A 22306-nucleotide genomic window follows, 5' to 3' on the forward strand; every position below is an offset into this window, starting at 1 on the left:
TGTACATGCACCTTACTGAACAAAAGAATTTGTATGTGGCTGTTGGATACAGACTTGACCACTCTGAGTACAATATAGCCCATTTGTGGGCTATATTGTACTATTGTGAACTTTGTCTTTTGTCTATTACTGTGTGCTTTTTCTCCTCTGATGTCTCCGTTTTTCTCTCAATAATGTATACATACATATATATATATGTTTATGTAGGCTATATATATATGTTTATGTAGGCTATATATATATATATATATATATATATATACATATATACATATTAGGGTTATTATGTATTTAAATAAATAACAATGATTAATGCACTGCAGTTTGTTTGTTTTACTCATTCATTCATCCTATAGTCAAACCAACGCCTTGCTCCCGTGTTCAGAACTCCGTTTCCCAGCATGCTGTGGTGTTGAAACGTTACGTGACTGGATGTTTTTTCACCGACTGTTGATGACGGTGGCAGACACAGCGCAGGTCAGTAGCTGTGTGCTGCTGCTGCTTCTGAGAGGACGCGAAGGAGAGGAAGAAGGAGTAACTGTCCGCTAGAAATGTTAATCTAAATGTTCCTGCCACATGAAATCCCAGAAGAACGGTAAAATCAACATACGAAGCGACTGGGGCAGTTCCGTTAGTCTCTCTTCTGACGCTGGCTCACAAACGTCTCTTAACATTGTTTTGGAGGCCTGTTGCTAACTACGGGAAATCCTCGGGTTAGCCCGGTAGACACCGAGCCGAAAGAGGACTCAGGCGAGCCGGAGCTAGAGCGTCGTGGTCTGGTGTGGTCGAAGCTGGTGTCTCTATTTTACACGTAAACGAAGACGGGACCTCTCCTGCTCCGTGCCGGATATAAATCAACGTAACGCGAGACGATTCTAGTTTGACAGCTAGCTAACATTAGCTTTGTCTCCTGTGTTTACAAGCCAAGTCGGTTGTTATCTACTTCTTAGGATTGACTATATTTGCTCTTTTGGCCTTGTACTTTAATCTAAAGTGTGAAGGTCGCGAGCTCGACATCAAGATCAAAAGGTGTCCGAGCTAAAGTTACCACATCTGTTTATCTACCGCAGCGCAAAGTTTGTTAGCCTGTTGGATACTTATGATCAGTCTCGTTGCTTTGTCTTCACTGAACTTAAGTGTTTGAATGTCAGAGAAAGTTAAATAATTAGTTCAACTATTAAGTCGCGTATCGATTTGTTTATTATAACAAAGAGTGTTCAGAAGAAATTGGCATAAACTGAGTTGATTAATGAAAGCATCTTTGCTCATTTGAATATCCCGGATGAAGGATCAAAGAGAGGTGTGGACACTGATGCTGCCAGGTGTCTCTTGTTCTGCTTGGCATTATTAATCTTGCACCAGCATCCAACATCTGCTGCACCAGGAGCAACGCTTCTGCTTGAGCTGATCTGCTCAAGAAGGAACATCTTCACAACAGACCACAATGAATCGTTACCTGCCAGTGGCAAGGCAGCACTTCCTTGCTGCTCTTGCCAGCACCAGTGTAGTGGTGAAAACTATAAGTGCTGTGGTAATACTCCTGTACCTGTTGTCATGGGCTGTTGACACTCCATACTCACTGGGGGTGACCCCGGGATACCTTTTTCCACCCAATTTCTGGGTGTGGACACTGGTGACGCATGGGGTGGTGGAGCAGCATTTCTGGGGTGTGGCAGCCAATGTGGGGACAGTCCTGGCCTGTGGGCGTCTCCTGGAGCCTCTGTGGGGTGCCCTGGAGCTCCTGATCTTTTTTGCAGTGGTTAATGTGTCTGCAGGCCTCCTGGCAGGACTCTCCTACCTCCTCACCTATGTGGCCACCTTTGACCTGGACTTCTTGTTTGCTGTGCGCGTCCATGGAGCTGCCGGGTTCCTTGGAGGTGTCCTAGTAGCACTGAAACAAACCATGGGGGATACTACAGTGCTCAGAGTGCCGCAGGTGAGTCCCAACAAATAATGCAAGTTACTTTTGCTCTGCATTGGCACTTTAATGTCAAAGAATGTTCTGCTGATTTGAGCCTGTAAATAATATCAGGCTACCAATGAGGAGCAGCATAGTTAAACAGAGAATATAGCATAACAAGAATATAAACAACTAGCTACTGATTTGTGTTCAAGCCTGTGTCACCAGTGGTGTTAAAAAAAAAACCTAAATTAACATAGTTTGCTTTGTGGAGGGCATGAATATGTCCCAGTATGTATGGACACTATACAGTCAATTAATAATTACATTATTAACAGCTTCCACTGTTAATAATGTATTATCAAGTTGTTATCTTTGTATAGTAATGACACTGTGGTAGTTTGTATTTGTGGTTTCTGTCTTGTTCGACTTGATTTTTGTTGTATAACAAGGGTTGTCCACATCTGGGTCTATTCTGTATTTTGTGTAGTTTAAATAAGTTGAAGTTTAAATAAGTTAATACAGATTATCCAGCAAACCTACATCACAATATTTCAGATGTTGATGCATTCTTTCTTTTAATTTCAATTTTCAAAAAATAAAAGGGTAATTGTGACATGTGTATGGGTGTGGTTATCTCACTTGGTAATTATTGCAAGGATATAATTGTCCTCATGAATTGTCAGCCATAATCAAGATGATCTGATAATGAAGCTAGTTGAAACCATTGTTAAATATAATGGTAATGCAAGGAGTGTAAATGCCAGTGATTCAACTGTTGAGTGTTTGTCTTTACCCTTTGGTTTAGTCATGTGATTATCTACTTAAAATGGTATATGAGCTGTTATCGTACACTTTAACAATTCATCTGATGCTCCTCTGGAAAACTCACATTCCTAATGTGTCTCCTAAACTTGCAGGCTACTCGGCTTTCGCTATGATTATTCTTGCTTTTTGTGCTTTGCATGACTTTGTATCAGCCTTAGTCACCTCATGCAGTCATCTCAGGAAATGTTAATGTTTAATTGATGCTGAAGGTGCCAACTCATCACACCAGATTGCTGTCAATAATTGTTTGTTACAATTTATAAATATTGACTTGAGTGAGTCATTCACAGTGGTCTGTATGGACTAGTAGTTACTCCCTTTACCTAAACATTGTTGTCTCCCGCTCCTGTCTCAGGTGAGACTCAAAGCAGCCCCAGCGTTGGTCCTCCTCCTCTTGGCCTTACTGCGTCTCTCTGGGCTGCTTGACAGTGCCGCCCCTCTGGCTGGGTACAGCTACGGTGCCCTTTCTGGCTGGGTCTACCTGCGTTTCTACCAGAGGCACAGTCGGGGTCGCGGGGACATGTCTGACCACTTTGCCTTTGCAAGTTTCTTCCCTGAGGCGCTCCAGCCGGCCGTGGGGCTGTTGGCAGGGCTGGTACATGCAGGTCTGGTGAAGTTGAAAGTGTGCAGGAAGATGGTGAAGCGATACGATGTTGGGGCGCCCTCTTCCATCACTATCAGCCTGCCAGGGACAGACCCACAAGATGCCGAGAGGAGGAGGTGAGTCTGACCAAATAAAGTCAAATATTGTCTGTGTAGATACTCATTCATCTTAGTCATATTTCTCCAAAAGTCACTGAATCAGCTGCAGCTGGACTAACGAGATGTTTCATCTCTCATTCAAGACCTGTCTTTAGTTCATAGAAGTCCAGTTGATTTCTTAGGGAGAAAGCCAAATATTAAAAGCTGTTAAACCTTTTCCCCAAACAAGACTATTTCAGAAGAAATGACATTAGTGAATATTTAGCAAATAGTACTCTTCAATAAAAAAATATATTTTGTTCAGATTTAAGATCATCTTTTGCCTTGATAATGGCATTTAAGAAAATCCATGTAGTAGCTACTTTAGAGTTTCATTTGGCTTTCATCAGCAAGATGTTCCAAAAAAGGCATAATTTCTTCACCAACAATGACAGACATAATAGATTTCCTAAACCTTTACCCATTACCGAACCATCCCTACCCTTTATCTACCAAAACCCAAACCTTTAAAAGGGTCTTTAAAGTTGAGGGCACTGGCTGAAATGTCGTCCATAACAATGGTTTAGAGTCAAAATTGTCCTCACAACCATAGAAAGACATCATGTGCACACTAGCTGAAACCCACACAAACTCCTACTTTGTCTTGTTCCAGTAAATGACGGTCAGACTTGCAAACTGTCTCACGGATTCAGTTACAGATAGATGTCATTGCTCAGACATAAACAGACTTGATCCTGTTATTGTCAAGGAGTCTTTTTACATTTTTTGGGATCTCAGTCTTTTGTGTATGAATACAAATGTTGTTCTACCCTGTCATTGGAAACGTATCAAAGGACAATAAATGATCTCTCTTTCCTCCCAGGAGATGTTTGTTGAATATGCTCTCATGGCCGAAATGTTAAAGCTTCTCAGTTACTGAGATGCAGCTTAAAATATAACATCCAGCTTGTGTGGTTACATTGTTTTCACTTACTGGTTGGTTTTCATTATACTGCATTTCAGTCTGCTTCGCTACTCATCCTATTAGTGTTTCTTTCCTCTAGCACGTCACATTTAAAACGTGGATTCATTCAAACATGAATTCAGCCTCACTTGATTCTTATGGTGTGCAACCTCACTTGAATGCTTGATTCCAAGTTGCTGGTGATCGAGCGGTCAATGGTTAAATGAAATGGAAATTAACCTAATGGTGATGATTTTAAGAGGTCATTTGTACTTTCCAGGGCACGTGGGCCATATTTAATTGAAAAAATGATTGACTCATTCATTTAAATTATGTTCCTCTTGATTGCCAGTAATAAAGGACTGTGTACTGTTCCATTTATCCAAGACTCTTAACAAAGCAGGGAATCTCAGTTTCTCTCCACCACCATTGTTTTTTCCTCTCTCTGTGTCTCTCTCTGTACTTACTGAGGAGGAAATTTTGGCTGTGCATACAGTGCTCCAATATGTAGATCATAGTTGTGGTAAAATAAATAACTTCAGAAAGAGGATAAAAGTTGTTATACTCATATAAAATTATTACACGTGTTATATCTCATTTGAAACATGTTCTACCTGTTCCAACTCTGACTTCATTTTCAATTGCAGCAGATATCACATGTCATTTAATGTCAGCTTTGCGATAGATCAAAGTAGAAAAGGGAAAATCTATTTGTTATTTGTTGTTTTTTTCAGGCATTGATATGCACCACAGCGCGTTCCTCCGTTTTCTTTTACTAATTTGACGTACAGTGTTAAAGATTATAGGGTCACAGCCCCTCGTTGTCATTGTCAGTGAGCCATAACAGGTTCCACAGGTGTCGGAGAGGAATTTGTACAGATTCCTGTACAAATTCAGGGACACAGAACTCTTTCATTTTAAGGGGAAATTAAGACATGGGACAAAGTCAGGGTATGTAGTTACATAAGTCATTAATGTTTAGTTATATTATGAAAGTATAGCAATGAAGATATAGTCGACTTAAAGAGATAGATATTACTTTTAGGTGAGCCTTTTGTTAACTGGCTAAAATCATTTTTTCCCCCACCATTTTGTCAGTGAGAGAGTGAGTGTCAGGAATGATGACATGTTTGGTGAAGTCGATGTTTACGATACCTCATAACTGAACTATCCCTTTAACCTCTGAGGCTTGTTTACCTCTTTTTTCACACGTTTTTTGAAGCACAGTGATTCATTGGAACTATGAGATTACATCTATGCAGGAGGACTGAAACAATCACAGCTGTGTTTCCCTCTGGTGTTTTATGGAGAACAATCTCTTTCTCTCTCCTTTCCAGACAACTGGCCCTCAAAGCTCTGAACGAGCGTCTAAAGCGGGTGGAGGACCAGAGTGCATGGCCCAGCATGGATGACGAGGAAGATGATGACGAGGACGAGGTCAGAACTGACATGCAGCCTCTCCTACCAGGTGGGCGTGACCCCTCCGCCTCCTCTATGTTGAGACCAGCAGGGGGAAACATAGGCACTTCTCTTGCCTCCTCCTCCTCATCCTCCTTGTCACAGAGTGGCGGAGCACCATCCCCAGGCGGAGCACAGCACCCAGAGTCCAGCATTATCAGCTTCGAGGATGCGCCATCCAGATCGTAACAAATAGAACGGGCACGAGTACGGATATTCACGGCGTGTTTGATGTCACTGGCAGGTACTAGCGTTCAGTGTCTCTGGCTAGTAAACTAATATATTTGGTGTCAGCGATTAGGCATACTCTCAGTATCACACACAAAAAAACGACACCTTTGACCAGTTCATACACAGCAGTCGTGTGCATACAAACACTCTGTTAAAGTCACCATGAAGCTCAGAGGGTTGATAACTGTACAGCGCTTTCAGTTTGTTCGACATTTTGGTTATAGATGCTCAGTGACACTTCATTCTCTCTTGTCCAGTCTTAATGCTGACTTGCGGAGTTCGGTCCACTGCTTCGTGTATCTCTCTTGGTTTCTAAGTAAATAACAAAATGGGTTTACAATATTCTCTTTGTAAGTCGTGCTAAGAGCAGCCCATATTCTTCTCTGATTGCTTGCTACAAGAAAGTCTTCAGTGACAGACTCGTAATTTTTGATTCTAGATGAAATGCCAACTATTCGTGCACCGGTTTGTTAAGTGCTAAAGTGACTTTCGCGTTGGGTTTACTGGTTCATTTGGAAAGCATGTGGACCAGGGGAAAGACGCTGCTGCAGGTCTGACCTGCTGAAGAACTATGATACACACTTCAAGCTTTGAAGAGTTGCCAGGTGGGTCTCTGGAACCGCAGGCAAAGAAATTGACTGTGTAATCTTTCTTTTCTTTTTCTTTTTTTTCTTAACTGTTGCTCAGTTGAAATCTTTAAGCTATTTTTTTTCTCCACCATGTTCATCCTTGAAGAAAATCAAGAAAACAAACTTTGTATCTGTGCTTTAACAGGAAATGTAAAGGGTGTTACTCTCATACACAGATCTGCAGGTGATCATTATAATCCCAGTGAATAGTGAGTTGCAGATTCATAGTTTGTAACCGACGTGTCAGACACTGAATGATGAAGATAAATGACTTCATAGACACAGGTGACTTGGTCACGTCTCGCATCTAAACTTGCAGTGCTCGGCTGAGGGCAGGGATGAATCATTTCTTCGAGAAGTTGAAGAGCAATTGAAATGATTAAAATGAATCACAAATTCCTTGCGACGGAGAAGGTTAGTGATACAGTTGTTTTTCGGGCGGCAGTCACTGTACCGTCATATGATCATGGCACCTATCCTAGTTTTTCCTTGTTGATTAAGTCGTTCACAGCCACTAAATTATTCTAGATGGTGAGAAACTGAAGTGTGAGCCTGTGATCACAAGGTTAAAAGTGGCTGCAATTTAGATGAGAAATGGCACCTCTCTACATAGTGCACATAGGTAATTGTTTATTGAGGTGACATTAAAGCCATCCTCGGTCCTTTAAATGCAAACTCAATCTTAAGCTGTCTTTCTGGAAGAACAAGCTGAGTAAATTAGGTTTCAGGTTGGCTGGGAAGCCAAATTTCACAAACTAAAAAGACATACATGCATACATACATTACAGCACCTTGCATACAGAGGACTGAGAAGCAATATGACATTTTGGGAACTGCTCAGAATGTTTGGATTAAATCAAGAAAGATACCATTACATGTTTAAGTCAGATATATTGCGGTTTATTTCATATTCAGAAATGAGTTTTGTGCAGACTAATCTTGGAGTGGCCTTACTGATGTTTGTATTTTCACCCACCGAGGGGGCATGCAGTAAAATCACATTGACCAAAAGACCAAAATCAGCAAATCAAATGGAACAAAAGGCGGGGAAGGTTATTTATTATTACCTTCATGTGTTCTTGTTTTAACCAGCAGCTGGGATTGGATTTAAAATCAGCAGAACTTAAACAAACCTCCAGCTATTGTGATCCGAGTTAAACACAAAACAACAGTTCACACGGGACAATGTAGAGCTACGGAAATATCCTGCATCCATCCATCCAGAATGCTGAGATAATCAAGGCAGTGGTTTTAACTTCTTCTACTCTGGGAGCATAATCTAAATAAGAACTACAAATTCAGATTAAATATATAGAGGAAGGGTTTGCTTTTAACTGATGGAAATGTGTTGTATTAGGGAAGTAATAAGCCATATTAGTGAGATGAATCTTTGTGATCTGTCCTGTGTCTCTCCCTGTTCCTTCCTCTCTGTGCTCTTCTTAGCAGATGTTTACGTTGGATGAGTGGAGCCATTCTTTAAGTAAATATGGATGAATGATAGTATTTAAAAGGATGAATGAATGGACAGACTTGTCTTTCTAATGCAGTTTCACTGTGGAGAAGGTTGAGCTTCAGTCAAATATCTGAAATCTTAAACTGCCTCCTTCCCTCAAAAGTATTCACAGTAGAGATGGAGGAAAATGGTCAAAACAAATATGAAGAGAAGCTGCTGATAAAAACATTACAATCACAGTTCATGTTTTCATTCGCATACATTTTTTGTCTTTTGAGCTCAGCGGAGCCTGCATCACACAACACGTCGTAACATGGACGCATGCTGAGAAAAGGTGTGAAGTTGTGAAATATGGTCAAATGTTGTTTTATGATGTAGCAAAAGGTGCAGGGGTATTTAATACTGTCTGCTGCATGGGTAATCTGACTTTTATCCTCCAACAGCCCCTGTTCTGTCTTCTTATTTTGTCATTGTACCTCTATATTCAGATTTGTTCTGTTCTGAACATGCTCATAGAGAAGTTAGGAGTGTAGTCACAAACTGTCCGTATGAACAGTGCCACTGTTTAGTACATACAAAAGTTACATGTAAAGAATTATGTTCACAAGCAGTAGTTATGACACTTCAGTGGCCAATGAAAGCGCACCAAAATGCTGTCGTAGCAGCTTGGTGACAAACCATTGTTTGCAAAAGTGTATTTTTTTCCCCCCATACATCAGTATCGTGTCATTACATTTTATTTGTTTTTTTTGTTTTTTTATTATTTATTAAGTATAATTGGTCAAAAAATGGCTGTGGGGTTAACACCAGTGTCCATGATTTGTAGTTCTCTGTTTATCTGATTCAAACTGATTATAGTGCTCTGACTTATGTTGGCAAAGCTGGACATTGAAACATTTTTCTCTGATTACAAAAAATTCTTTCCACAGGTTGTGACCCTACTTTTGCACCAACAGACCTTGTTGACACTAATGACAGTCTCTCTCTCTCTTTCTCTGTACTGTGGCTGTTCCACAGATTTCTCTTGTTGTAGTTTTCAGATATATTTCTTTATCTCTGTACAAATTAAAAGATGATTGTATGAAAGTGTGTCCCGCTGTCTACTGCTTTACTGCTGGAGAACTTGCTTTTCTGATGCGAGTGTGATCCTACTAGAAGGACAGGACCTGGAGTTGGAGGAGTAACTCGGTGCCTGTTATTTACAACAGAAAAAAATGTGAGTATGCTTCCGCGACCTTGCATATAAAGTACAGTATGTTTGTACATTTTGACACTAGTTTTCAGTTGAGAAGCTGGTGGCAGACGGATGTATTACTGTGAGGACATTTGACTGATTATGAGTGTTAAAACTTGATTTTAGGGTCTGAATAAAGTAAAGGTTGGGTTGGGGGTTGGGTTTAGGCATTTAGTGGATATGTGTAAGGTACAGGATGAGGAATGCTATATATCTGGGTCCATGGTGAGTACTGAGTCTAGTTATGTACATGTGTATACATATACTGAATGTGTGTGGATGCACACAAACGCACTCACTTTTGTTACCTTTACAGCAGTCATTCTCATGGTGAGTTGGGGGAAATGTTTTGGAAGGGAAGAATAAATTGGCAGAATTTTCCATTCTTGTGATGGAAAATTCAATGAACAAGTGTGAGGCATCAGTGGAGAGAAAAAAATCTCCCTTTTAACAGGAAGAAATCTCTTGACAGAACCAGACTCAAAGATCTGCCTTGACCGGTTGGGATGAAAGGAAGAATGTGGGACAGAGGAGAGGTGGGGGTAGTAGTAATAAAAGAGAGAAACCAGGAGCAGAATTACAATTGTATCACGTTATAAGTTTAGACAATTCTCAATTAGTTATGACATGTTTATAGTACTACAATGTCATTTATACAGGCAGCAGCATATACACACACAGTAGTATGGTTTTCTCATTCAAAGTTGTTACAGGAATGGCAGAGAACGAAAGTTGTAAAAAGAATCCACTTTCTTTTGCAATTTACTCTTTTCTGAATGTATTAAGTGAAATGGGTCATCTATAAAAAGTGGGTCCCCATTGTGTGTCGTGTAGTGAATGCAATTTCAAGAAATGCCCAAGAGCCCTCTGGCATGCATACCTCAACTGGCCGCTAGGTGGCGCATGAAGCACATGCTATATCTGGACAATAGTTCCTGCAGTGACAAAAAGTTACAGCTTATTTGCTGGTTGGATGTTTGCTCAATTAAATCAAGTTGGGAGAAGAACATAACTGTTAAGAGATATCTATAATGTTTCCCCTTGACTGATTATCCCATACTTCATAAATGTTAATAATGAATCATTATTATTCGTGTGAAAAACACAAGGCGTGAACAAAACTTTACAGACTCGTTTAAATTCCCACTCACTACTTTCATGAGACCACCTGCAATTATGCAACATACGCTTTATGGATGTTTAAAAACAGAACCGTTGCATTTACGCACACGTGAAGCCCGAGGAAGTTACGCAAATGTCCGAAAATAGACTGTGTTTGTAGCTCAGTATAATTGCACTGCTATTACACATTTCCACGCAGCTCATGAGATTTCAACTCAGCGTTCTGACATGTCGTGCCCGCGCAGGTGTGGCTCTCGGGCTCGTGCCCGCCACCCCTCCCCCTCCACACAAGCTACAAACTACAAACCCTGCGCGCTCTTGTGAAGTAATTCATTGTATGAGACACGGGAGGAAGCACCAAACGATTCAACCGGTCGGCAAAAACTGAAAAACCCGTCCGTTAGCCACATAAACTACAGGTAAACTACTTCCATCTATTCCCGACGAATGTGAAGATGTGTCGTTTCAAAGCTGTCCACTTTAAAAGCTAAAGTCTTTGGGTTTTTTAGTTGTCCGGAGCTTTGAAATACCATGTTAACAAAGCTAAACGCTAGCAGAGTTAGCTTACGGTAGCCACGTTAGCTTTTCCTTTAATCGATCTCAGTCTCAGTGCCGCCGCTTCGTACCTGCCACAGTTTCTATTAGGAGCAACCGGCGATTTAAGTGCGGGGTCCCACATGACAGAGACGCATTCAACGGATTTAACAGAGAGCTGATAATTGGGGTAACTTCTACCGTGTTTGTAAACTGGACCGTAGTGACTGAGTTCGGTAGACGATTCTGCTTTAACCAAACAATGAAGCTCTTTTCCTGACCTGCCTCCGACGAGCCTCTAAACCGCTCACTGGGGCGTCATGTACACCTTGTCTATTTTGCGCTATCATGGGTCCAAAATGCTCCAATCATTAGTATTAAGCCGCGAGTGTACTATAATCTGTCATTAAAACCGGCTTTTTGTCGTTTTGAAAGTGTTTAAAAAGTGTTGCTGAAAACAAGACACATGGTATCTGCTTGACAGGGGATATTTAAGTTTTCCCCCCACTGAAGATTTTTGTCTCATAGATTCACTGCTAAGAAGTCTTGTACAGTGAGAGCTGTAGTGTTTTCTGCTGGTGTTTAGTTTGGATCCGGGCCACCCACCCATTCTTCCACTGCGGACACACTAGCCATCTGTTGCCTCTGTGATGACGCCATCTTTCTGCTGACCCACCCAGTGGCTGTCTGGTTCTAAAACAATGTTTGCTTTAACACTGGAGGCTCTCTTAAGCAACCCATTATATTAATTGTAATATATACTGTAAATAAGTACTAGTACATATGTGTACAATTTATAATTTCAATTTGAGAATAACTAACAATTTAGTTCGCACTTGTCATGATTACAGGGGAATTTTAACTGGAATTAAAGTCTGTAAATGTATGGAAATATGGATAGTCATAGTTGCAGATCGATCTCTTATGGGTACCTGTAATACATATCTAGATTAGTTCACCTGGCTATGTTCTGGTTTCCTTGTTCCTCTGTGACAATGTCTGTGAATGTCTTGGTCAAAATATTTGAAGAATGTGTCACTGGAAAACATCGCCATGTTCTGCCAAACAATTGATTATTAGGAAAAATTACGAACAGATGAATAGATAACGAAAACAATCAATTTGGTTGCTCCCTATATAAGTTATGCTATTCACACATAGAAAATGTTTATTCTAAATGATTATTTTGGGGGTAATTATGATTCATCATTCGCATATTATTTAATATAATTTTATTGTACATATAATTTTATTGTACTCCTCGGCTTGTGAAGCATTATTTAATACACTAACCCATGGCATGCAAGCATGATTTATTGCAGGTTTTATACACTGTTGTCCTTGAAGCTGCTGCATATAATCATATCTTCCTCTGCTGGTGTATTGACTACTTGATCTAAATCTAAATTTACTTGATTTCCAATTGATGCATTTTTGGTGTATACATTTATAGTCTATATTTAATACTATTTGCTGCATGCAGCAGTCCAGCAGCTTAGCTGAAATATATTTTTCACCATATTTGTTGAGTGGAAGACGAAAAACACCTGCCATGTTTTCACATGAGTTGGCTGTCGGTTAGCCATCATTAGGCCACTCTAATTTTCCACCCCATAGACTGCGTGGGGTATTTCTTGGCATGATCAAGGTGCAACCATTGTCTGTGTGGGGTTTTCTATAGGACACACTCATGAATCACAAAGGACACAGGAACCATGTTAAAAATGCAGTTCATGCTGTGTCACACAAGGAAACAATGCAGAATGATTAGTGTTTCACTTAACACACAGGTCTCACAGGTGCTTTTGACAAACAGGTCCATGGTCAAAAATATTGCATGAGTTTGAAAGAGTTATCATTTTGGCCTACTGTTTTATCTCAAAGATGGAGACTGAAGGAAAGGTCCACATTTTCTTTATTGAAATAAACGGTGGCTTATTGAACCAACCTGCAAATCAGTTGTAAAAGCTGCTCTGAACTGCATCATGTTTTCAAAAGAAGTGTACAGATGTTAACGCCCGTCTCTGCTGTAAGCCCTCCACCTACTTTCAGTGGTATTATCGTTTGTGTCCTGTTGCCTCCCCTTGTCTCTGTCCTGGGTTTGTACTGGGTTTTCTAATTTTGTCATTTTACCCAACCATTTTTGTGAAGCATCTTATCAAAAATAAATGTGTAAAACCACAATGATTTGGCCTCAACAAGAGAATATTCTTTATCAGAAAATTTGGATTTTTACAATAACTTGTTTTCAGTACACATATTTTCAGTGTGGGTTCAATGTTGTACATTATGGGTTGTATCAGCTTTAATTTTGCTGGACTACCAGTGGTTTTTGAGTGTGTACTATGTCAGGAGTTTTTCAGTTGATCAGCATTCCATTATTGGTTAGTCAAGTGAGACCTGCAATAGTTTGTGACAGCTGGTGTAACATGTTCTGCTGTCACAGAGGAAATACACTTAAAGCATCTCCCTTTACTGCAGACATGAAACAGAAAATGTGTCAGACTGCCAAAAATGTCTGTCAGTGTCACAAATGATGAACTCAAAAAGACTGGTGTGGAAAATGTTAACTTCCAAAAATAATTATTTGGAATAAAAAAGATGCATGGGCCAAACATGCCTCACCACAGTAGCTCTCAGTTGACAGATGGCCACTGAGACAGTGAGCTGGACATCAAGCCAAACAATTTTTTTTTACCAACTACGTCACATTCTCTGTTACATATGGACATATGACATATCTATCATCAATAAGTCCATTTAAGATTCATTTTCTTTCTTCCGAGTGTTCACGGTTTACGCAGATATTTCTGGTCCATATTTCCGAGAGCCCTTATTGTGTTAGTTAATATTTTCCGTGTATTTTAATATAAGCCAACAACATGATAAAATTAAGTACTAGTATCACCTTTGAATGTGGTTTGAGTCGTCTGATCTTAAGGGGCATTAGGATGCGTTCACACCTGTACTGTAAAAAGTAGCTCACTGGTAATTGGATCACTTGTGACAGATTTCAATAGCAGGTCTGAATCAGGTCACTGGCATTGACCACTTAAGCATGTCTCCTGTCACATCATATTGTGCTTGGATTTGAAGCACTGACTCTCGGTTAGTTAGGTTGCTGCTGCTTTTTATTACTACCTGTCTTTATTATATACTTAATACTATTTGTTGGCTCAAAGGACTCCAAAGGATCAATTAGAGACTTGCCTAGAGGCACTTAAGTGGCAGTTATTGAAACACGGGTATGTTGCTATTGTCAGTATTCATACTGAATGTTGCAGTCATTGACCATGTGCCCAGCTCCAGGCTAAAGCTGCTCCCAATTTTTATCCTTTTTCTCTCCAGTCAGATGAAATGGATTTAATCTTTTTTGACACTGCTGTCCTACTTACAGTATTCCTCCACCATTTCAAGGATGTTAGCAGCAGCCCACAGTGGTGTGGTGCATTTCGGGATCAGAAACTAATAGGACTTGCAGGCATTAAAAACCAAACTTGTTATGAGTTTTACTCATTTGTATTTTCCATCCCTTCATTGACATTTTCACGCTTAATGTGAGAAGTGGTGTTGCCAGGTGGATATAGCAAGTGTTTGTTTGGGAAGCATGTTTTAATGTTCTGTGATTTTGATCAGAAATTGGCTGAATACATGGCGAGAAGCTGAGTAAAATGTTAGCAGCACAGACTTGAACTTGAAAAACTCCAAATGCCAGTCCAGTCACAAACTACTTTTAGAGTATATGTGTGTGTGTATATGTATGTATGTATGTATATATATATATATATATATATATATATATATATATATATATATATATATATATATATATATATATATATATATATATATATATATATATATATATATATATATATATATATATATATATATACATATACATATATGTGTGTATATGTATGTATATATATGTATATATATATATATGTGTGTGTATATGTATGTATATATATGTGTGTATGTATGTGTATATATATATATATATATATATATATATATATATATATATATATATATATATACACACACACACATATACTCTAAAGTAGTTTGTGACTGGACTTTGAGTGTGTGTGTGTATATATGTATATATATATATATATATATATATATATATATATATATATATATATATATATATATATATATATATATATATATATATATATATATATATATACATACACACACATACAGTGCTCAGCATAAATGAGTGCACCCCCTTCGAAAAGTATCATTTTAAACAATATCTCAATGAAAACAAAAACAATTTCCAAAATGTACTATTCAGGCTTCAACCTATTATCTTCATAATTATTTTGTCAATTAATTGAGTATTTCACTGAGGTTGGGTTGGCAGGGTACAAGTGACACAGCATCATACTACAACTTGGGAAGCAATCATTCAGAAATGTGATGTGTTGCCCCTCCTGAGGTCTTGTTCGTTTCCAGTCATCGACTACCTAATACATGTTTGTTTCATTTTGCTTCAGTACTGCTACCTTGATGAATGACGTGATTGTGTACATTCCCTCATCCAACAGCTAGAGAGTTTTGGACTTCATTCCTGTTCATGTTAAAAGGGAAATTCCTGCTTAGTGATTTGATTACACTGTTGACTAAAATGTAAAGTTATGCAATTGCGGTCAAGTTCAACAGGAGAACCAGACATTTTCATAATAATGGATAATGAAGCATGAGAGCCTTTACACTTGAACTTAAGACTGTGTTGCTTTCAATTTATAGTCTCCTAATCCCTGAGAAGCTCTGAATCTTGCGTTACTGGTCAATACATTTTGATGTATTTATTTTCTCTAATTAACTAATATAGAATCTTCTGGAAATAGATGCTCAATCCTCAAACTCTTTAGTAATTGCATGTCTCTCTGTATTTTAATGTGCTTTGTCTGCATCATCTTGATTTTTAACCTCCACTGCATTTCTTCCTCCAGGCATGGCAGCCATTCGTAAGAAGCTGGTGATCGTGGGGGATGGAGCTTGTGGGAAGACCTGCCTTTTGATTGTCTTCAGCAAGGACCAGTTCCCTGAAGTCTATGTGCCCACTGTGTTTGAAAACTATGTCGCTGATATTGAGGTGGACGGCAAACAGGTGAGGTCCTTGAGGTCGATGCGTCTTTGCAACCCTGTGTCATTTTCTAAGATGTTCCTCCTTATGTCATGATTTTTTTGACTCCAAGTAGTTATTTTGTGCTAGTATCTGCTAATTCTGTTGCCTAGGTGCTCAACCATGCTCAGTGTTTCTACCCTTTAGGCAGAGCAAGCCTATTTTTGTTTCTCTTGCAAATGTCAGAAATGTTTTTTTTGCCTCTAACCAGGCGTGGGGTGATCATTTTGAGTTTTCTAGCCATGTGCTCTAGGGCTGCATGATATCTTGTAGATCTATTGTCGTCACGTTATCAACATGCCTCATGTACATGTCGCAAACAACTGCTTCAACTGCAGTAAATGTTTCTCTCGCACTCAATCAGCCATGTGCCCCCACAACTAACATTGTGCAGCAACGCCTCACTCCTAAACTTTCACACAATCATTAATATCCATGGACTCAGTGTTTCCTCCACCATTCATTTAGAGCAAAGCTTGTTTTAGTTCCAAGTCGGTGTGCATTTTTAGCGTATTCCTCGTCATTTATCTGCCCAGTTCTATATCTCATGTCTTGGCACAGACACAATCTCACACACACACACACACACACGGAGTGGAGTGAAAGTTAACTTGGGTAAAAGATGAGTTTAATGCCTACTCCTAAACATAAAAACCAGGCTGAAATATCGGCGCATGTGTCACTTGTGCTCCATGAACTGGGTACTAGAGTTTTGCTGCAGCAGAGGCTGTGTCCATGACATCCTTTATTATGCATGACATTAAAGTAATCTAGTTTATTTTTGTCTGTTATATTTCCAAGTCATCTTCTATACTATACTGTATAACAAAACAAATGCATTTATTTGTATCTCTTCATCTATCGCGAGTGATGTTATCGCAATATGCGTCACGGTAATCGCTTATCGCATTTCCTAATATGCAGCAGCCCTACATCCCATTGACATATTGATGATCAGGATGGGGGTGAATTTAATACAAAGTCCTTGCATACCAGAAAGCATGTTGTCGTCAACAAGCACATGATGTAGAGGTTATAAACAAATCACAAGTCACAGCACGTTTCCTCAGAGGATCAGAAAGTTTGTTCCTCACAAAACACTTGTTCCATTAAAGCCTTTCACTTTAACCAACTATTATAGCGACCCGTGACTGCACACCCAATAAAGTTGTTGTCGTCCTGCCTGCTGCGTAAGGCCGGTCATCTACTTTCCGGAAATAGCAAACTGGAAGTCTTGCACAAAAATAATGACCGGCGTCTACTTGCTTGTCTCTGCCAAAAATAAGTTATAGGCTAACCCACAAAAGTGTCTTAATGTCATGTAGTTTTCATACCACGCTGTCTGCTTGGAGAGGCCTTGATATGTCACTCACATTTCTTCTGTGGAATCCATGTATTACAAATGAACAGATATAATGCCAGTTGTTTTTGCAAAATTTATAGCAGGCTACAAAATGGGTTTGCTGCTTTTATTTGAACAAGTTGGTAGTAAATATTGTAAATATGTTTGTTTTTTTATTAGATGAAGTTGAAGTTTTTCAGTCGCTGCACCAAGATTGTGGAACAATCTTCCACAGCATGTTAGACACACCCCTTCACTGTCCACTTTTAAATGTGTTGTATTTATACTTGTATTTGTTATTAGGTCATTTTTATATTGTATTTGTTATATTTATCTCTGATGTACAGCACTTTGTTTCAGCAGCTGTTGTTTTTGAAAGTGCTTTATAAATAAAGTTGGGTTGGATTGGATAAAGTGAATCCTGAGAAGTTTAACAACAACTTTGGCTCAAACTCTCAGACCATGAATTAATAAGGGAATGTACTAAATTGCACAAGACAATTAAATATTTAATTTTAAATATTGAATGATTTGCTTTCCACCATAGGCTCTTAAATCTTTTGCTGCCGATGTACTCAGTTCTTTCTATGGAGTAAGAAAGTTATTCTGTCTGTTTATGTGGACAGAAATACAAGGATTATAAAACAAAAAAAAAGGATTTTATATTAAAAAAGTAAATCATTGGTGTGTGTGTGTTTGTTTGGTCAGGTGGAGCTGGCTCTCTGGGACACAGCAGGTCAGGAGGACTATGACAGACTGAGACCTCTTTCCTACCCAGACACTGATGTCATCCTCATGTGCTTCTCCATAGACAGCCCTGATAGTTTGGGTGAGTTCACACCACATGCACATGGTCAGGCGACAGAAACCGACACACGTTAATGCACAACATAAAAACCACATTTCCTTCCTTCCTATGATCTCCCCCATCTTTCCGTTGCGTTATTTTTGGAAGCTGTACATGGCGTGTTCTTCCTGTTGTGACTACTTGAAGGGCAACTGCTTACATTTGTCATGCTGTGGAATGCAGCCAATAAACTGCAACAATGCGTTTACGCTTCCATGGAATTCTCTCTATGATCATAAAAAAAAATGTCTTTTCATAAAATAGAGCGATTAAAGCTAAAGATCATTGAAATGCCACACAAATGACACTTTTAATAAAACAATAGTGTACTGTTCTGTAGTTTGTGTGACCATTCTTTAGACAGGTTGATTGTAGTAATTTCACTGTACTTCTGTATAAGTGACAATAAAGGCTCATTCATTCATTTCTGTTCAAAACAAGTAGTTTCTGAGATGATGCTCGGTGGAGATATAGAAGAATTTATTTGATTTTTTTGTATGCCACTGAAGTGGAATTATCATTTCACTGATGCACATTTTAAATCCAATTTCTTTTGGCTTTAACCTCTGATTCAACTGTTAATTTAAAGATCAGTTTTATTGCTGCACAGCCAAAGTTCCTTTGGTGTCGGGAGAAGAAATGTCTTCCAGCATTTTCTTTTTTCATTTTGACATTAGTTAATTGCCATTTCTGAGATTATAAACGCCACCTTGTTTCCCACAGAATTATTAAAAATTAAAAGCAGGTGTCCAGTTGTCATTAAGCTCTTCTTTCTTTGCAGAAAACATTCCAGAGAAGTGGACCCCAGAGGTCAAACACTTCTGCCCCAACGTTCCCATCATCCTGGTAGGAAACAAGAAAGACCTGCGCAATGACGAGCACACGCGTCGAGAGCTGGCCAAGATGAAGCAGGTACCTCAACTCTACTCCATGAGTCAAATGACTGTTTAGAAAATGTCTCTGGTATTATAGACAACTGAATGTCGGAAGAGTTAAGTGAAATTCCTTCTGAATTAAAATCTTTCGTTTTCTTTTCATCCCATAGGAGCCAGTGAAGTCAGAAGAGGGCCGGGACATGGCTGTACGAATCTCAGCCTTCGGTTACATGGAGTGCTCTGCAAAGACGAAGGACGGCGTGCGGGAGGTGTTTGAAATGGCCACCAGGGCGGCACTGCAGGCCCGCCGTGGAAAGAAGAGCAATAAATGTATACTGCTCTAAAATGGCCGATATATTTGGACTGTTTTTACCCTGGGCTACTGTACACAGGACTGGGACTTGGGAGGGACTGAGGGATTGGGAGGGACGGGAGGAAAAGCAGTAAACTTCTACCGCTGTAAAACGGCTGTTTGTTGGACTAAAATTACCCTGAGAGTTGTGTTTGGGGAAACTCTGAATGACCGGGTTGGGCGGGTGGATGGATGGGGGGGACAGGGGAGCGCAGGAAATGGCTACAGTTGTAAACATTGGGCTCTGTAGCTGTAGGTTTATCATCAAGCTGGAAAATTCCACCAGCCTTGTCAAGTGTCACAAGCCACTTTCACTGATTGGGAAGATACTGGTCCTTTTTTAAAGAAGACCTTTAGCAGACTGGTGAGTAAATGTGAGTCCCGTGGTAAATTAACAAAAGTGGATTATTTATACCGGGGTGTTGAGTTTCTGAGAGAGGGACGGGAATGATTAAGTGGACAAATCAATATCTGTCAGCTGCTTTTATACAAGCTTTGAGTGAACTAACTTGTAGTGCAATTTCAACAGTTTGGCATGAAGAATATTTTCATCTCCATAGTGTTGTGTCCACAATATTAAAGCAATGGTCATGTGCTGTCAGGTGCTCGGGTCTTGTGTGTTGTATTATCAGAGAGGAGGCGTGGAGCCGCATGCTCACATGTCCAGTTCAGTGCCATGCAGTCGCTCGCAGTGACAAACGCAACTCTCACTCTGAGCTGATTTGTCATTATTACTGGATAGTAAACGTCGTTTGAATAGCCATCATCTCTGTGTGCAGCGCAAAATCACCACCAGTTGCTGCTTTAGATATTCATCGAACGTGTGCAGTGCAGTCGAGAGGAATGTGATGGTTGAATTCATTCAGAGGAGCAGCAGAGTTTAAGCGCTGCGGTGTAAGGACTAGACGTGGAACTGTCCGCATGCTGGTGAATCTGTGGCATTTGTTTTACGCTCCGGCTCCATCTGAAGGTTATTCAACATTTAATAATTCCTTCATACCTCATCAGTGGAAGTGGCAGGGGAACTCCAGCATCGTACAATCTGAGCTAACTCTACTTGTGGCTTGCCCCCCCCCCACCACATCCCTTCCTGTATCACACAGCTGACTGCTGGTGCTCATCTTCCCCTGGTTTTAGACCAGGACAAAGAACAAGGAGAGGGAGAGTATTGTGTTTACATGCACACCACTGTTCTCCTGATGTGGGTTGAAGGACTTTTATTTTTTGTGTCTAAGCATGTTTAAAGGTCAAATGTACAAGCTACATGTTGGGGAGAAAGATGTCTGTGATATATATGACATTATCCATCTTCTGTGTGTCTCTCACCGGTTAGCTGTTTCTACCTGCCATCGAAATTTAACAGTTAACTTTAAAAAGAAGAAACATGATGTGAAATTACCTTTTTATTCATAAGACTGTGCATGAAAATGCCAGCATTGTCGGGTTTGGCAATCGGATAAATCTGGAGTGAAACATTCAGGTGATATAGATCACTAATGTGCAGAGTAAGAATAAACCACCTGCTATGAGTTGGAAAGCCTTCATTTTAAGGTATTTTGTAAAGTTTTTTTGTTTTAGAAATTGTAAGAGTGGCCGTTTCTATTGGAATTCAAAGTCGCCAGCCTTCCCTGACTTTTCTGTCTTACAATGCCAGATTCACACTCTCTTCACAGTGTTGTACCTTCCTGTTCTTCTTCCTGAACTACAGGGAGGAGACTGTTCCAGAAACCCAGTTTTGTGTTTTTATACTTAAATTTTTTTCTGCTTTAAAAAGGTATAAATATGTTGTCTATCAGTATTTCAGGTGGAAGACTGTTTTTGTTGCCACTAAAGTTCCTATTTTTTTTTTTTTTGTGATGATGGTTGTGATGACTGGTCAATCATCTCTGCCACATGCTGTTAGGCAGTCTGGAGAAAGGCTGTCCCCTCGGCTGCTTGGCTAGAGCATCACTAGAACCATATGTGCTGACTTCTTTGTTTTCAATACAAACTCGGCTGAATACCTAAAAGGAAAAAAAAACCCAACTCTGGTTTCCTCAATGTACAAATCATTTTTAGTTCTAGTTTTTATTGTATTTTTAAATCCTAATTTTGGATACTGAAGCAGTGGCGTAAACAAAGGAACAGGATAACCAAGCTGTATACAAATTCTGTAAATATGAAATGTGGGTTTGTTCATACTAGACAACACACATGCACAGGACTGGAAACTGTATTTGTAAACTAGCTTTGGTTTGTGTAATAAATTACTTTCTATAACACTCTGTCTAATTCATTGTGGTCGCGGTGGGTGGAACCGGTGAGGGGCTCTTCATTCCAGTCTCGTAATATGAATTATGGATGATGGGCGAGGGATTGTGATGAAGTGGTGGTCACACTACGCTGCGATAATGACGCGACCGTGACACAAGCAACACATCAACTGAGCGGCCGTTGAAAATGTGGAGAACAGCAAGTGGAAGGAGAGAAATGATTTTGAGACAGTACCACTTTTTTTTTTTATCTGTACAGCTGTGGAGCTCAAACAGGCTGTCAGATTTATAGACATGCATAAAAGAAAAATTCTCATTCAGCAACTTTCACAATCAACTACACTGTAATTAATGTCTTATCACCCCCGTAAAGTTATACCACTGCATCCCAAACGGTCAACCAGCCCTGCATCCATCAGCTCACTTATAAATACGATGCACTTTATTAAGCACGACAT

The 22306-nt window shown here is 39.6% G+C and overlaps 2 protein-coding genes across 2 annotated transcripts; both read left to right on the forward strand.

The window, feature by feature from the left end:
• Positions 1 to 469: 469 nt before the first annotated feature.
• tmem115 (transmembrane protein 115) lies at positions 470 to 9230 on the forward strand. The gene is made up of 3 exons (XM_044038925.1): positions 470 to 1936; positions 3084 to 3448; positions 5711 to 9230. Exons 1-3 carry the CDS (start codon positions 1445 to 1447, stop codon positions 6018 to 6020), a joined length of 1167 nt encoding a protein of 388 aa, XP_043894860.1. The 5' UTR covers positions 470 to 1444; the 3' UTR covers positions 6021 to 9230.
• A 1590-nt stretch (positions 9231 to 10820) lies between these two features.
• rhoab (ras homolog gene family, member Ab) lies at positions 10821 to 21857 on the forward strand. The gene is made up of 5 exons (XM_044038629.1): positions 10821 to 10919; positions 16008 to 16165; positions 18231 to 18351; positions 19151 to 19281; positions 19415 to 21857. Exons 2-5 carry the CDS (start codon positions 16010 to 16012, stop codon positions 19586 to 19588), a joined length of 582 nt encoding a protein of 193 aa, XP_043894564.1. The 5' UTR covers positions 10821 to 10919; positions 16008 to 16009; the 3' UTR covers positions 19589 to 21857.
• The last annotated feature ends 449 nt before the right edge of the window (positions 21858 to 22306 follow it).

This window comes from Solea senegalensis, linkage group LG11, assembly GCF_019176455.1.
Source record: "Solea senegalensis isolate Sse05_10M linkage group LG11, IFAPA_SoseM_1, whole genome shotgun sequence".
In the NCBI taxonomy this organism is placed as follows: Eukaryota; Metazoa; Chordata; class Actinopteri; order Pleuronectiformes; family Soleidae; genus Solea; species Solea senegalensis.